Source organism: Calonectris borealis, chromosome 8 (genome assembly GCF_964195595.1).
Source record: "Calonectris borealis chromosome 8, bCalBor7.hap1.2, whole genome shotgun sequence".
Classification (NCBI taxonomy): Eukaryota; Metazoa; Chordata; class Aves; order Procellariiformes; family Procellariidae; genus Calonectris; species Calonectris borealis.
In genome coordinates, this window is record NC_134319.1 from 23,079,323 (window position 1) to 23,093,594 (window position 14,272).

The window sequence follows — 14,272 nt, forward strand, 5'->3', positions numbered from 1 at the left end:
GAGCGGCTGTCGCCCCGGCCTTGCGCGCTGCGATGGCGGCGCCGGGCTGTGAGGAGGCGCGGGCGGCCGGCGTGGGGCTGGGTGCCGGCCCGCCTCACCCCGGCGTCCCGCCTCACCCCGGCGTGGCGCGGCGGCGGGGCCGGACGTTGCTGGTGCGGCACCTGCCCGCCGAGCTGACGGCAGCGGAGAAAGAGGATCTGCTGAAGCACTTCGGGGCAGTGTCTGTGCGCGTCCTGTCGGACCACGGGCGGCTGGTGAGGGCCGGGGCCTGGGCCGGCTCCGGGCGGCGGGGGCGGGAGGAGAGACCTGCCGCCGCCCTGGGCCGTTTCTCGCGCCTCAGGGAGGGGTGAGCGTGGTTGCCGCGTCAGGGTTCTTCCCCCTCCCCGCTCGGGCCGGAACGGGGGCGCAGCGGGCAGCGGCGCGGTGGCCCTGCGCGCCGCGGAGCGCCGCTGGGCCGAGGCGGGGCGGCCGGGAGGGCGTCTGGGACGGGGGGTCCCGTCTCCCCGCCGGCTGCAAGTACTGTGCCCTTGGCCGCAGCTTTGGCCTCGCTTGTTGTTAGGAATAAGGCTGTGGAAAAGCAGTGCAGAAGGGTCTGTTGGTAAGTGTGGGGATGCAGTTTTACAGGTCTGTCTCTTGAAATCTTTATTTTATTTTACTTTTTTCTTCCCCCAAATTACAAAAACATAGGAGTATCTGTCTGGTGACCAATGTGGTTTGGAAAGATCCTTGTATACCTGCAGAACTGCAGATAAATGATGTCCGCATCCTGGGTCAGGGTCATAGTTTCTTTTATAGGATATTAAAAATACTGACTTTGTTACAATGGTTTTCCTGATAGCTGCTCTTATAACAGTATTAATGTTTTGGGTTTTTAATACCGAATCATGTAGTGGCAAGATGAAGTAATAAAGTTTGTTAAAACAAATTTAAGTTTAATATGAACTGTGTATTCTGTGAGGATTTGACCTAATTTGGAAAGCTTAAGGTTTTTTTAAATTTAAAAAGTAAGGGAAAATGTTAGTTAGAAACCATCCAAACTTTCAGAGCACAACAATAGTTACGACTTTTGTAGCAGGAAAACTATTACTTTTAGGAGTTGCTTTGTTGAAAATGTTCTGCTAAGAGGTGCTGAAATAAATTTCCTTTTTTGAAAAGAGGATTAAACTTCTTTATCACTGCTTTCTTGCAGTTTAGGATGGCTTTTGCTCACTAGAAAAAAAATATTGTTTTCCTGTATTGCTCAAACTGCTGAGTTCCTATCTTAATTTTTGACTGCAGGAGGTGCTTGTCCTAAATTCTTAAGAAGAATGTTCTCTAGTCCTTTACCTTTGCCCCGCATGGGATTTAGATGACTACTATTTGGAAGCTTTCAAATATGTAAACTTGAACTTAAGAATTACTTGTGGGCATATGTTTTACCTTTTTGGTTTGAATTCAGTATGACAATTTTTTGTTTGTTTGTTTTCTAGAAACATACCGCTTTTGCTACCTTTCCCAGTGAAAATGCAGCTGTGAAGGTTTGTATTGAGTTTGTTATTGAATGTTTTAGCAAAGCACATTTCTGAACTGCCAGTTGTGCTCTAAAATGTTTTACATATCATCTAGTACTCAGTGTTGGGGAAAAAAATGCAGAGCAATGTAATATGAGACTTCTGTTTCAGGAGGTGCTTGGAGGATTTGATAAAACAAACACTTCTGTAGGGTCGTAAGAAAGGTGGGTTGGAAGGGGCTTGTGGAAGTCCTCTGATCCAACCTGTCACTTAAAGCATGGCAAACTTACACAAGTTGAGGCTGATCAGGGCCTTGTCTAGGGTGTGTGTGCATTTATATATAAACTATAAACCAAACGTAATTTGTCTCCTGCATAATTGCATATTTGCCATAAAATTTAGACATAGTGATGTATACAATTCAAGACTGCCTTGAATGCCCAACTTTGATAGGAAAAAGAAAACTACTGTGTTAGTGGGGGACATGGATGCCAAAAAGGTAATACTTTTTAGGCTTTTTAAAGGCTTTTTAAAAATGAATCTGGTGAAAGGCTGTGTCCTGAATTTCCCTCTTATGCCCTGTTTTTTTTGGTGTTGCTTTTATTTTTTTTAGGCCATGCTGTAAAGTACTACTGAAAAAAGTTACAAATATTATGTGAGGTGAACAGTGGTGAATTTAGGTTGCTTTGTGTCAATTGTTAGCAGCCTATCAGGATCTGGACTTGCAGAATGCTGGAGCTTCTTAGTGTCACTGTTAAGAATCTTGATTTTAAAATTCCCAGGTGTTACTAGTGGACTTCAGCATGTTTGTAGTTCACGAGCAAGAGGTTGGTTGCTTGAAATCACAGAGATTTACTAGGCTGTGTAATAAGTATCTTTGTTAAGGCTGCAGTCTTGCTACTGGGTTCAGATGACCTAAGTCTCTGCAATGGTTCTAGCTGTGCAACCTCGTCTTTTTCCTTCCTGCCAGCAGGAAAGAGGCTGCTAAAAGCAGGGCTGCGAAGGCAGGAACGGTGCAGAACTACCTGTGTCTGTAGTGGCACAGACTTAGCTTAAAGCAGTTGGGACTGCATGCTATGGCTAGTTTACCAACCAAATTAAAAACAGTTATGCTTTGAAAGAATTCTAATGTTTTTCCTCTTCCCTTTCTTTTCTCCATTATAATTATTTGAAGGCTTTGTCAAGACTGCATCAGCTGAAACTTTTAGGTCACACCTTAGTTGTTGAATTTGCAAAGGAGCAAGATAGTGTGCAGGTACTTAGCCAGCCTTCTGTCTCAGAGAAGTGTAAAAGGTATGTGCGTAATACTTTAGTTTCTATGTTTGTGGTCAAGGAAAGGAAATTCCATGTTCATGATACTTTCATAGTAGTGTTAAGTCAAAGGATACATTGTAACTGTTTAGAAGTGTTAACAGGCAGGTTCAGATCTATAGGTAAGTGACTGCATTCCTCCCATTACTATTGTTTCATTCAGTATCATCATGAAATAATTCCCATCCTTATTTCTATAATTATTGATATCTTTAATCAGCAGATGGTCCTGTTTGTTCTCATTTACAGAGCAAGACTCCAGTCTGCGTAAGCTGACCTCTGTGTTGCACAGGTTCCCTGTGTTTAAAAAAGACTCTTCTACTGTTTTTTTTCTGTCAGGATTATCATTTTCTTTTGCTGTTGAACTTTGAACAACATGCTTTCTTTGCATGCTGAACAGTGCATGCAATACTTTCCTAATGTTTCTTTCTAATCTAGTCAAGAGTCAGGCAGAATTGACACCTGCTATACAGCATAACTGTATAAGGCTATACTATTATAGCTGCTGGCTTCTAAGCTGGAGCTGATTTGCATGTATCTAGCTTGAAGCATGAGCAGAACAAACATAAAACTGTCTGAGTACCTCTTCAAATAGTTAAAGAATGTGTAATATTTAAAATTAAAAATAAAAAAAATCAATGAATCCTAATGCTAGTGTGACCAAGAACTGTGATAGTTTGGGTTTCAATTGTCTGTCAAGTACTTAATTAAAAAAATAAGTTGCATAGTTAGGCTTTCAAGTTTACCTGTGTAATATGTGACTAAATGATAGAAGCTATGTGATAGTTCTTAATTAAAATCAACTATAGAGGTTTTAAGTTATTTATTCCACTCTCTGAATATGAACAGATCAGTAACTTAATACCTTTGATTTTATACAGTCTCTAAACAGCGACTAACGTGAAATAATTTTAGCTTTTTTCCTGTGAGTAGATTTAAGTCAGAAGAGTTTGAACATAGGGATATGTACTTAAATCTGTATAAATATTTATTTTAGAAATCTGACTACTATAATTATCCACATGTATTAATTCTTAAGAATTAATAATGGCTGTAGTAATGCCATTGATAAAAGATGTTAAAAATACTATACTAATCTATTTCTTATATTTTTTGATAGATGAGATTAAACATATTTCATATATTATGTAAGGCACTTAAATTTTGCCCGGTTTTAATTAATGCTAAATTAATTTTCAGTTCAGAAGAACCAGTGAAAGAAGAAGAGAAGAAAGAACCAAGCTGTGTTAAAATAGAGAATGGAATTGCACCCAACCATGGGTTAGTGGTTTTTTGGATCTTAATTATTCTACTTTGTTATAGTTTATTTTGAAATAAGTTTTATGCACTTGTTTTGTTTCATAGTATGCTCCTGTTCTACATGCATAGCTGTAGAAATTGTCATAAAGATGAAATTTTAGTTCTTCAGGTTTAGAACCCTCACAGTTGAGTTACAGATGCTTTGAGCCATGAAGTTGTGGATTCCATAATAGCCTTCTAGCACTATGCATTGCTTCCTCAGGAAGAGTTTGAGGACTGGGTAGGTTGTCCTAGTGTTAACAGCAGAATACTGTTGACTTTTGTTTTTCCCAGGGGTTTCTTGTTCTTTTTTTTCCCCCATTTGCATTTTCGCATACATAAAGAATAAATTTATTTTTGGACTAATAGATCCAGCACTTTGAGCATTGAGTTTATGATGTTTGTACAGCGTACTATGCTGTGCTTTTGGTTTTGGACATGTTGATTTTTTCTGTGTGCTTTAGGCTTTCTGGATGTGTTGGTTCTTTAATTGTGCCCACGGCCAGTAAGTCCGTCATGCATTAGGGGACTGCTCCCTGATGTTAAAGATGACATGTAAGCAGCCCAAAACTGTTTTAAAGGAAATAATAATATTTCGGTGATACTTCACATGTAATGAATAGTTAAACCTCTAGCAATCATTAATTGTTATCAGTCATTATGTGGCAATGGTGCTAAGATGTCTTGGTTTTAATCTTTTTTCCTCAGCCTCACCTTTCCCATCAATTCTTGCCTCAAGTATTTGTATCCACCACCTTCAAGTACAATTTTAGCAAATATAGCAAATGCCTTGGCAAGCGTGCCCAAATTTTATGTCCAGGTAAGTAAAAACGGCAAAAAAAGAAAGTATAAAAGTAAAAACATCTCCTTTTTTCCTCTTTTAATTATCCACAGAAATAATTTTTGTCATAGTAAATATTAAGTTAGTTTTCTTGTGATAGTGTTAACCAATGTTAATTTTTTACTATGTTGAGATGGTAAGATTTTGTTGACCAGAAGTAACTTACTTCATTGACGCTGAAGACTTAACTGGATATGATCTTCCTAGTTAGATATGACTTGAGTACTTGGACTTTCATTCTGAGAAGGTGCTTTGCTGTTTTTTGATTAGCCTTTTTAGGGTGTTGCTCATATTTACCATTAATGTTGGATCTCAAGCGCAGGCTTTCATATTGTTTAATAACCAATGTAGTTGTGTCTTCATTAAAACTATGCTGATTTACACCTGCCAAAAGTTATCAGCTATGGTACCTAGCAATGAACTATTTTCATTTATTTATTTATTTATTTATTTAAAGGAAATCTTACTTATCTTGAATCATTTCAGGTACTTCATCTTATGAATAAAATGAATCTTCCTCCACCTTTTGGACCAATTACTGCTCGCCCTCCCATGGTAACTTTTTTAATATATGTTTTAAGTACTGTAAAACAGATTCACAATTTAAAATGTTAGCAACATGGTAGGAGATCTAAGTTCAAACTTCTAGAAGTTGGAGAAATCTATAGAGGATAGCAAATACTCCTGCATTTCATTGGATAAGATGTGCATGTTACTCTTCTAAAGAAATCTTTTTAACTACACTTAGAACAAAGAAATATACATCTATGACAGTAGCACCGGAATATTTCAAACTGTTGAGTGTAAGAAAAAAAAAAAGGGAGGTTATAGCATCATGTTACAGATACAGGAAATAAAGAATACCATTAGCCCGTTGCCTTACAAAGATGTGTTAAGTTCTTTGATCTGTGTGTTTCTTTAGAGTTCTGATTAGATTCAGATTGTTAGTGAGATTATACATTGCTTTTGATTTTACTTGCTCTGTCTCCAGGATGTTTTTTGAAAGAGGAGGGGTTGAGGGAAACTGGCAGAGGCTTAGGGGGAGCCGTTTCTGAAGGGGAATAGAAATGCCAGCTCTGTGGTCTCAGTTCTCTGTTGCTGTGGTGGAGTAGTTTGACTGCCAGTGGAAGATACAGCAAGTGAGGACTTGCATTAATAGTGATAGCCACAGTATTTGGATATAGTGAAGTTGTGCTCCACTACATTTTGTGTTTGCCCTAAGAGAACACCTGCTTCTAATAACAGGGGAGCTAACTGGTAAAGAAAACTGTGAAATAAATCTATTAAATAAATGAATTCACACTGATTTTATGGGAATAATTTTATTCATTGCCTGGTATTGGGCCAGGTTAAGCACCGTGAACTTACTGGTTGTGGAAAAAAGAGTAGTAAGGTGGGAAGCCAGTCCTTGAAATTCCTAGAGTAGTTTCTAAAGGGCACAGAGTATTTCTAATGCCAGAAGACATCAGTGCCTCATGGAATTGATGGTACATAAAAGTAGCTGTTAAGTGTAGTAAGATTGTTGAAAGTGGGGCTGGAGATGATTTTGTACATAGGGAATTTCTTATATGTGGGTTTTGCAGTCTCAATGAAAAAAACTGATTCCTTTTGTGAAATCCTCACTCCTTACAGAAATAGAAATATAACTTTGATAGGTGGTGGAAGGTTCAGTGTAGAAACTGAGATGGCTTGGGGAGAATATGTTTTGACCATATTCTTCTCAGGAAAGTCCTTAAAGCCGAGTGCAAAGTAAAAACCCAGGGTTGTGGTTGCTGTTCTTTTTTAACTCCTCAAATTAAAAGAATGAAAACATTCACTGTTACGCTTCAGAAAATAGCAAATTCTTTTTCTTGTGGAAAATTTTAATTAGTAATATAGTTTAGCGAAATAAACATAATTTTAAAAAATGCTTCTTGTCATCCTCTGATTTTTTGCTTTGACTGTTTTTATTATGTAAAGGAAAACAAGATGTGCAAATTTTTTTCTTGAAATGTTTAGTTACTTTTTTTTTTACTTTTTCTCCATAATTAGTATGAAGAGTATTTACCAGTGCCTGTGCCACCTCCCCCAATCCCACCTCTGCCTCCTGAAGAGCCTCCTTTGCCTGAAGAGGAAGAAGAGCACCTATCTAGTGGAGATGAATCAGAATATGAAAGTGATAATGAGGAGGAAAAGGAGAGGTATGCATTTTACAGTCATTTGCAAGCTTTTGGGCTCTTTTAAAGTGGTGTGTTTACTTTTCTAGCTTCTAGTTCAGCAAATGGTGGAATCTGTTAACATTTGCAGTGTATAGATAAGCTTTCCAGATGCTTAAGGAAGCTCCAGAGTGACTTAAAAACAGAAGGACAGTGCTGTTTTGAATCACAGTAAGAGAAGGAAAATGGCAAAATGGTATGCAAGTTATCATTTGTTCCCATGTCCAAAAAACAAAAACCCAACAAAACAAAAACTCAGAATGAAGGGAGAGTGCAGATATAAGGAAGCAATAATTAGTTTGTTTTCTGGATTCTTCATTTTTCCACATCTTTACTGAGTAAACTACTCAGCCTGCATCGTATGTGCATTCTGACTTGCAAAATGTTCTTTGTACATCAGTGTGTATTGCTAGGAGTAATAATAATGGGAGGTTGTGTGTGCTGAGGATTCTCTTGCACTTTTGGGACTGAATTACATCATAGCTATTTTTTTTTGATCTTTAACACTAAATGAAGAAGCAATTTTCTTTAGTTGCTATTTAAACTGAAAAGTAAATCAGAAAGTCCTTATGCTATATTCGGAAAAAAAAATACTTGCATTTGGAAAAAGGGATTCCTGTTGAGTGGAAATAGTATTGTAAAAAAGGGTTCAGCTTGGGGCTTCTTAGCATTTCTACAGCTTCAGTGTCCTAATTAGGTGCATGCTTGGGGAAGGAAAGGTCATCATTGAGCTCATTACGATTTTGATCGGTCACTTAAGTGCACTGTGTATATCAATTTGGTATGTGTTATAGTTTATTAATGTAGTTTTGGTCTTAAGGTAGCTAGATTTATAACCATATTCTGAAAAGATGTATTTCAAGGGCTTTAAGGAAGGGAGGAGGGTTTTCAAAATGAGTATTTTCAAATCAACTGTAAACCACTTTGGTTCTCTTTTAAATTTTGTTTAAAATAGAATGACCAAGTTGATGGAATTAGCAACCCTTCAGCCTAAAAGACCAATAAACACAAAGAGGCGTGGTCTTAGAAAAAAGCAAAGAATTAAAGACTTATTGAATGTTCCTGTGTGTACTCCCCACAGGTTTGTATTATTTCTGTGGTTTTTGCACTTTTTCAGAAGATTATTCCTTTTACTAAATAATGTTCTCTGTATCGTGTTTGCTGTAGTGTTGCTGTTTTAAAATAAGCATTCTTCACTGGTATGTAAATTTGGTAGTGGAGTTGGTCTTCCCTTATCTTCATGCTTGGTTTTATTGCTCTAAAGGTCCAGATTTTTGTGTAATTTGAACTCCAGTCTACTCAACAACCTTAATCTGTAAAGTGTGCCTGGTTCAAGCTCTGTGTTTCTCTTGCTATCAAACTAATAAAAATCCCTTTTTCATAAAAAAGAAAAACAATTTCATATCACAGCCCTGACAGAAGGAATCTGGATTTATTGTTTGGGATACTTCTTAAAATAAAAATATAAAATAAAATTTAATAAAAGGACGATACTGGGAGAATAAAAACTGATTTGGTTTAAAATAAGTTTGGTTTTTGATACTGCAGTACTATGGCACAGTAGACACCAGTGTAGTATTTCTGTGTAGCGATGATCAATTGTGAATGCATTTTTACTAATAGCCGCCTTCTTCCTCCAAGTGATTTGCTACATTTTTTGAAAATTTGGTATATTTTATACACTATGTGAGAGCATCAGCAAGGCCAGTTATTTTTTGTATTTAAGTTACTGGTAAAGTTTTTGTAAGTGCCTGTCTATACTGTAACGTGGTATGTAATTCTTGCTTTTGTTCTCACTGCCAGCCAAACCTACTGTATTTGCAGTGTTTTAATCAACTTGAACTGTATTGGGTGAAATTTATGAAATGGAGAACTCATGTATTTGTGGTACACAGCAGCATAAAATCTATCTGAAAGAAATCTTGTGTTTGACTGTGCATTCATAAGTGTCTGAATCTTTAATTAACATGTTGTTGTTTTAAACAGTAATCTGCACCCTACACTGTCACCTTCAGATGTCTTTGAACAGCCACAGCATGTAGGTCATAAAAAAATTGAGTTCCATATTACTACTGACATCCCAGCTGTTCTTCAGATAAACTTGGAAAAAGAAGAAAAAAATGGTAAGAGAGTTCATACTTCAAATGTTTTTAATATTAAATTCATGTGGTTTCAGTGTGTAGAAGGCTGCTGAAATTTAGGCCAGGGAATTCTTTTCTTCTTTTGTGTTGGAGCTTTCATAAATAGTATACAATAGGATTTGCTTAAGAACACCAACTTGCGTCTTGTTTGCATTTGCTGTTTTTCCCATGTTAAAGCACAGAACTATGTGCTTTGGTACAGTAAAGTATCTAGAGGATTTTAAAGGTCTCTTTCTTGCCTATGTGATCTGTGGGTTTATGGTGAATTGCACTCTCTTTTAAATGTTAAGGTGTTTCTAGCAAATGTTACAAATGCATTCTCAATATTATATAGTGTAATTGAATACATCAGGCTACTTTCAGATTTTCCTTCTCCAGCTCTTAGAGAGCAGCATTCAAGTGCTTGCCAACTCCTTCTCTGTGGTGCACTGATTATCTGCTATAAAAATGCTGGGTGATAATAGCAATGAGGTGTGATGGTTTCTATAGGCTTATGGTCAGTCTGTGTTTCTTGGTACTTTACAGCAATATACAGTTTCTTTGAATGGAAATTAGATAAACCGTTGAAATGGATACAGGCTTGAACAGCAAGGCTAGTTTTACCTTAACTGGCATGTGCCATGGCTTTTATTTGTAGTATGGTTGATTTTGTAGGACCATATAGAGCAGGTGTGTTTGTCAAACCAGGGATTAAGACACATTTCTTTAAGGATGTGTTCAAATTGCTTTACAAAGTCTACTATATTAAAATGTTACTGAAAGTATACTTTTTTGCTTGTTATTGATCCTCTTGTGAATAAACATACAAACCACTTACATAATGTGTTGAAATTTCAGACCTTTATGCAACCACAGAAGAAATCAATAATACAGGCTTTGGAAGGATTTTCCCAGCTCCCAGCTCAAATGATAAAATGGAAACTGAAGAGGAGGATGATGAAATACCATCAGAATTTATTTCTAGAAGGGATCTAGAAAAAAACAGACTTTCTAGAGAAGGTATAACTGTGAGGAATAAATTAGATAACAATAACTCTTTGATTTGTTGTAACGAATAGTTTAAATAAGTATTTCCTTTATTAATTGATCATATATTAAGTTCAGTTATTTTATACTGAGCAAAAATACAAACTAAGAGAGCTAAACCAGTCTGTTTTTCTGTCTTCTTCAAGAAATGGAAAAATTTTCTGTTTTCAAAAACTATGAGCCAGGTGATCCAAATTGCAGGATATATGTGAAGAATTTAGCTAAACAAGTTCAAGAAAAGGTAGGTAAACAAGCAAATTGAATATTTATCAAAAGGGCTTTTTATAAGCTTTCCTCTTACACCTACCCTTTAATTTCAGGATCTCAAGTTCATTTTTGGAAGATACATTGACTTCCAGTCAGAAGTGGAACGAAATATGTAAGTTAATTTGGTACTTTGTTAAAATTAAGCCTTTTATTTTAACTTCTATAATACTGGTGAAAACTGTGATTTAAAAACTAGTCATCTTTACTTTTTTCTTTATGCTTCTGCATAAAGAAAAAATGCGTTTCATCTGAAAATCTTCATTTATCACAAGTACAGAAATAGAATTATTTTTTGAACAGTATCTGAAGACCCTACTATTTTGCCTTCATATTTTCGTTACCAAATTTACTGTTTATTGGCTGAGCGACACAGAATGAACAGTGTAGATGATTGTGTGTATCCGATCATTTTGTGTATGTCATGTTTACTACAGTTGCACACCAATTTGCCATCCTGCAGTCTAATGTCACTTTTTACTAAATGGTTCCCCCAGGCAAAATGGTCTCCAATGACATAATTCCTGCTTGTAAGCTCTGCTCCCGTTACTGCTATTTCTTCGTCTTGAAGCATGAGAATTATGTTTGTACTGTGAAATATGAAAGTGTGGTTAAACATGAGTAATTCCCAACTCTCAATTTTGCCTCTAGGTTTGATATACGTTTGATGAAAGAAGGCCGTATGAAGGGACAGGCTTTCATTGGACTTCCTAATGAAAAAGCAGCTGCTAAAGCTTTAAAAGAAGCAAATGGATATGTCTTATTTGAAAAACCCATGGTGGTTGTATCTTTTTCTTCAAACATTTGTTATATTCTTTGTAATCTGTCCGTCAATATCTAGTTTTGCTGTCATAGTGTTCTACTTAGAAATTTATGGAAAGAGGAAATACCTTAAGAAAACCAGGCAGCATAGTATAGTGTAATATTGTTAATTTTATGATAACTGAAAAATATATAGAGGCACCTCTTCTGAAATAGGAAAGTAAATGTGCTTTATTTAAGACAATAAAATTGTCTTCTCTGGTCTTAGCTCTTTGATCCTGCAAACACAGTACAAAAGATAATTTAGCTTGTATGACCATTGTATTTAAAGTAAGTAGGCTTTTTGATTTGGTTAAGCCTGTGTTTACAGAATTAAGAACATAAAGAAATGTTCCTTTCAGGGTCAGTGGTCTCTATTTAGACTGCTTCCCCAGCTGGAACTGTCAGTTACTTTTGGGGCCTGTGTAACATACTGGGATTTCTAGACTTTTTGATTGCATTGCCCTGTTTTTTGTCTGTAAGTCCTTTCTTATTTTTCACTTAAATGTTTCACAGTTTATTTCCTTTTCTTTGTACTCTTGTTCATCCCAACCTCTGTTCCTTTTAGCTTTTTTCCTCCGAAATACCTACTGAGACATCAAAGTTATGGAATTAACATGCTGGGATGGAGGATTGTAAATATCAAGCATTTATCCTGCTGTAGTTATTCTGTTGGCACCTAACCCATTCCCGGTTAGTCCGCCTTATTTACTTAGTATTGTAAATTCTTGGACAGGCTCTCTTAAAATTTTTTTGTATTGCAGATCAGTGACATCCTAATCTTTGACTAATAGACACTATTGTTATAATATTTAATACTGTAGTAGAATTGATTCACAGATAAAGGCCACTTTTTAAACTATCTTTTGCTGAAATAATACTTCTTTTTTCCTTCTTGATTGGCTTCCATTTATCATTGACACTTGTAGTCCTTAACAGAATCTCAGCAATTTGCTCGTTCAGCTAGACCAAAACAGGATTCCAATGAAGGGAAAAGAAAAAAATAGAACACTGCGCAAGGTATGGATTCTCTGCCTGAAAATAAAAATAAAGAAATAGGCTGGGTTTCTTTGTTCATTTTTTTTGTTGGGGGTTTTTTGTTTGGTTTTATTTATTATGTTTTTAATGGCTTTGTTAGGAATAGTGATGGTGGAGGGGAAATGTTTCATACAATTTTCTTTTCTCAAATGTGCACTTATATCAGAAAACCAGAATGCAAGGTATATAGTGGTATAGGTTTAAAATGTTGCTTCTTCCTCCGTTTAGAAATTCAGAGACTGCCGTTTCCCTAATCCTGATATCCTAGTGTAGTTGTCAGTTTCTCTAATCCTTAATCTGGGGAGCTAAGGAGAATAATTCTGTGGAATCGGACCACTTGCCTTTTAGTAATCTTCTGGGGTTTTGGCTTTGAAGAGAGTTGCCTCTTTTCTCCTTCCCTTCCATCCCTGCCATTGTAAAGTGATCCTGAAGAACTGTTTCCAGCGATAAACTCACTTCTGCTAGGTCTGTAAAGGACCTTTGGCTTTGCTAACTTTGGAAAATGAGATCTTAGTGCTGTTGCAGCATCCTTTAAACTTGTCTGATTTAGGATATTGTGTCAGAAAGTGCTATTTAATGTTGCATTGATCAAGGCTTCCTTTGTTGTGGAATGCACAACATTTTTGGCATTATTGTCTAAACTTGATGGGGAAGTAACTTTTAGCAGAAAGTAATCAGTATTTAACTTTATTTCCTATCATATAGCTTTACTTCACTACTGCTTACTCTAAGTATTTGCTTTATATGAGAGTAACTTAAGCAAAATCAGCTCTAATTTAACTGTGAGGGGTTTCATGGCCTAAAAACATTTGAGTAGTGAACTGTCTCAAATTAGCATGTGAAGTAACTGGTGCAAGAATTAGAAGCACTTATTTCTCAATCTGCACCCTCCAATAGATCAGCTAGCTCAAATATAAAGGGCATTTAACTTAATTACAGATTACAGTTGGGCATCACTCTGGTTATGTCTCCACCCAAGACCAAATGAACTCAGTGCTTCTGAAACATTCTACTTAATCCATGATGTGTTTTTAATCTGGATGTTTTGATCATTGTTACTTTGGAAAAAACTGTGAAGTTGGAAATAAAGGATGTGAACAGCTTTTTTCTGATTTTTAAAAATTGGTTGGAGACCCTGTAGTATGGTTATCGTGAGGGTAGTATTTCTATTTATAAGTTACTTCAATTTTAGGTTTTTTCTTCTGTCAGTTGTCTAAGGATTTTTTCATCAGATTATATTTGAGCTTGTTTCCCTCATTTCTGAGATGCTATTTGGTCTTACCAGTTCCTATTCTGAGTTACTGATTTGTGGTTTGCAAAATCTGTATTTTATTTTATCAAATTAAAGATCACTTTTTTACAGGCATTCTTCTGTATTGGTCATTGAAAAGAGACAAATGAGCCTTGGCTAAAGTATTCTATTAGGAACAAGGGTTTATGGGAATGTTTCAGTCTTGTTTCTTACTCCTTCCTTGTTAGAAAAAAACTTATATTTAGATTATTTCATCCAGTGCCTAATAAGAAGAAAATGACTAAGGTTTCTTTAAATGTAAAAAAGAAACTTGAAGTATTTTAGCTATTGGAAAGCCTTATAAAAGAAGTCTGAACACTTTTATTCTTTTAGGACTTCCATGTCTTTCCAACTAATTTTGTACATTAAATCTGATTCTGACTTCACTAAACGTGCTAAATAATACTTGAATTACGTAAAGAAAATAATGAGGTGCTTATTTGGTTATTAATCATGTTGATGGTCAACTCGGAAGCTTTTTTTAGAGTGAGCAAACACTTATGCAAGACTTATTTGTACACCTGAAAGTCTTATATGAGTTTCCTTGGTGTCATTGGTTTAATGTATCTCAGGCA

At 36.3% G+C, this 14,272-nt stretch overlaps 1 protein-coding gene across 4 annotated transcripts in view; it reads left to right on the plus strand.

Moving 5' to 3' along the window:
* The window catches only part of RNPC3 (RNA binding region (RNP1, RRM) containing 3), a 21,858-nt gene continuing 7,586 nt past the window's right edge, over window positions 1–14,272 (plus strand). For 3 of the 4 annotated variants that reach the window (XM_075156454.1, XM_075156452.1, XM_075156451.1), the window contains exons 1-14: window positions 1–254; window positions 1,470–1,517; window positions 2,665–2,783; window positions 4,002–4,082; window positions 4,809–4,920; window positions 5,428–5,496; window positions 6,973–7,121; window positions 8,092–8,217; window positions 9,123–9,259; window positions 10,115–10,276; window positions 10,450–10,544; window positions 10,624–10,682; window positions 11,219–11,351; window positions 12,316–12,388. In XM_075156454.1, coding sequence (XP_075012555.1) covers window positions 33–254; window positions 1,470–1,517; window positions 2,665–2,783; window positions 4,002–4,082; window positions 4,809–4,920; window positions 5,428–5,496; window positions 6,973–7,121; window positions 8,092–8,217; window positions 9,123–9,259; window positions 10,115–10,276; window positions 10,450–10,544; window positions 10,624–10,682; window positions 11,219–11,351; window positions 12,316–12,375 — 1,572 coding nt within the window. In that variant the 5' untranslated portion in view covers window positions 1–32 and the 3' untranslated portion in view covers window positions 12,376–12,388. Of the gene's footprint in view, window positions 255–1,469; window positions 1,518–2,664; window positions 2,784–4,001; window positions 4,083–4,808; window positions 4,921–5,427; window positions 5,497–6,972; window positions 7,122–8,091; window positions 8,218–9,122; window positions 9,260–10,114; window positions 10,277–10,449; window positions 10,545–10,623; window positions 10,683–11,218; window positions 11,352–12,315; window positions 12,389–13,345; window positions 13,671–14,272 lie in introns of those variants that run through there. The other variant, XM_075156453.1, reaches the window with a different exon arrangement.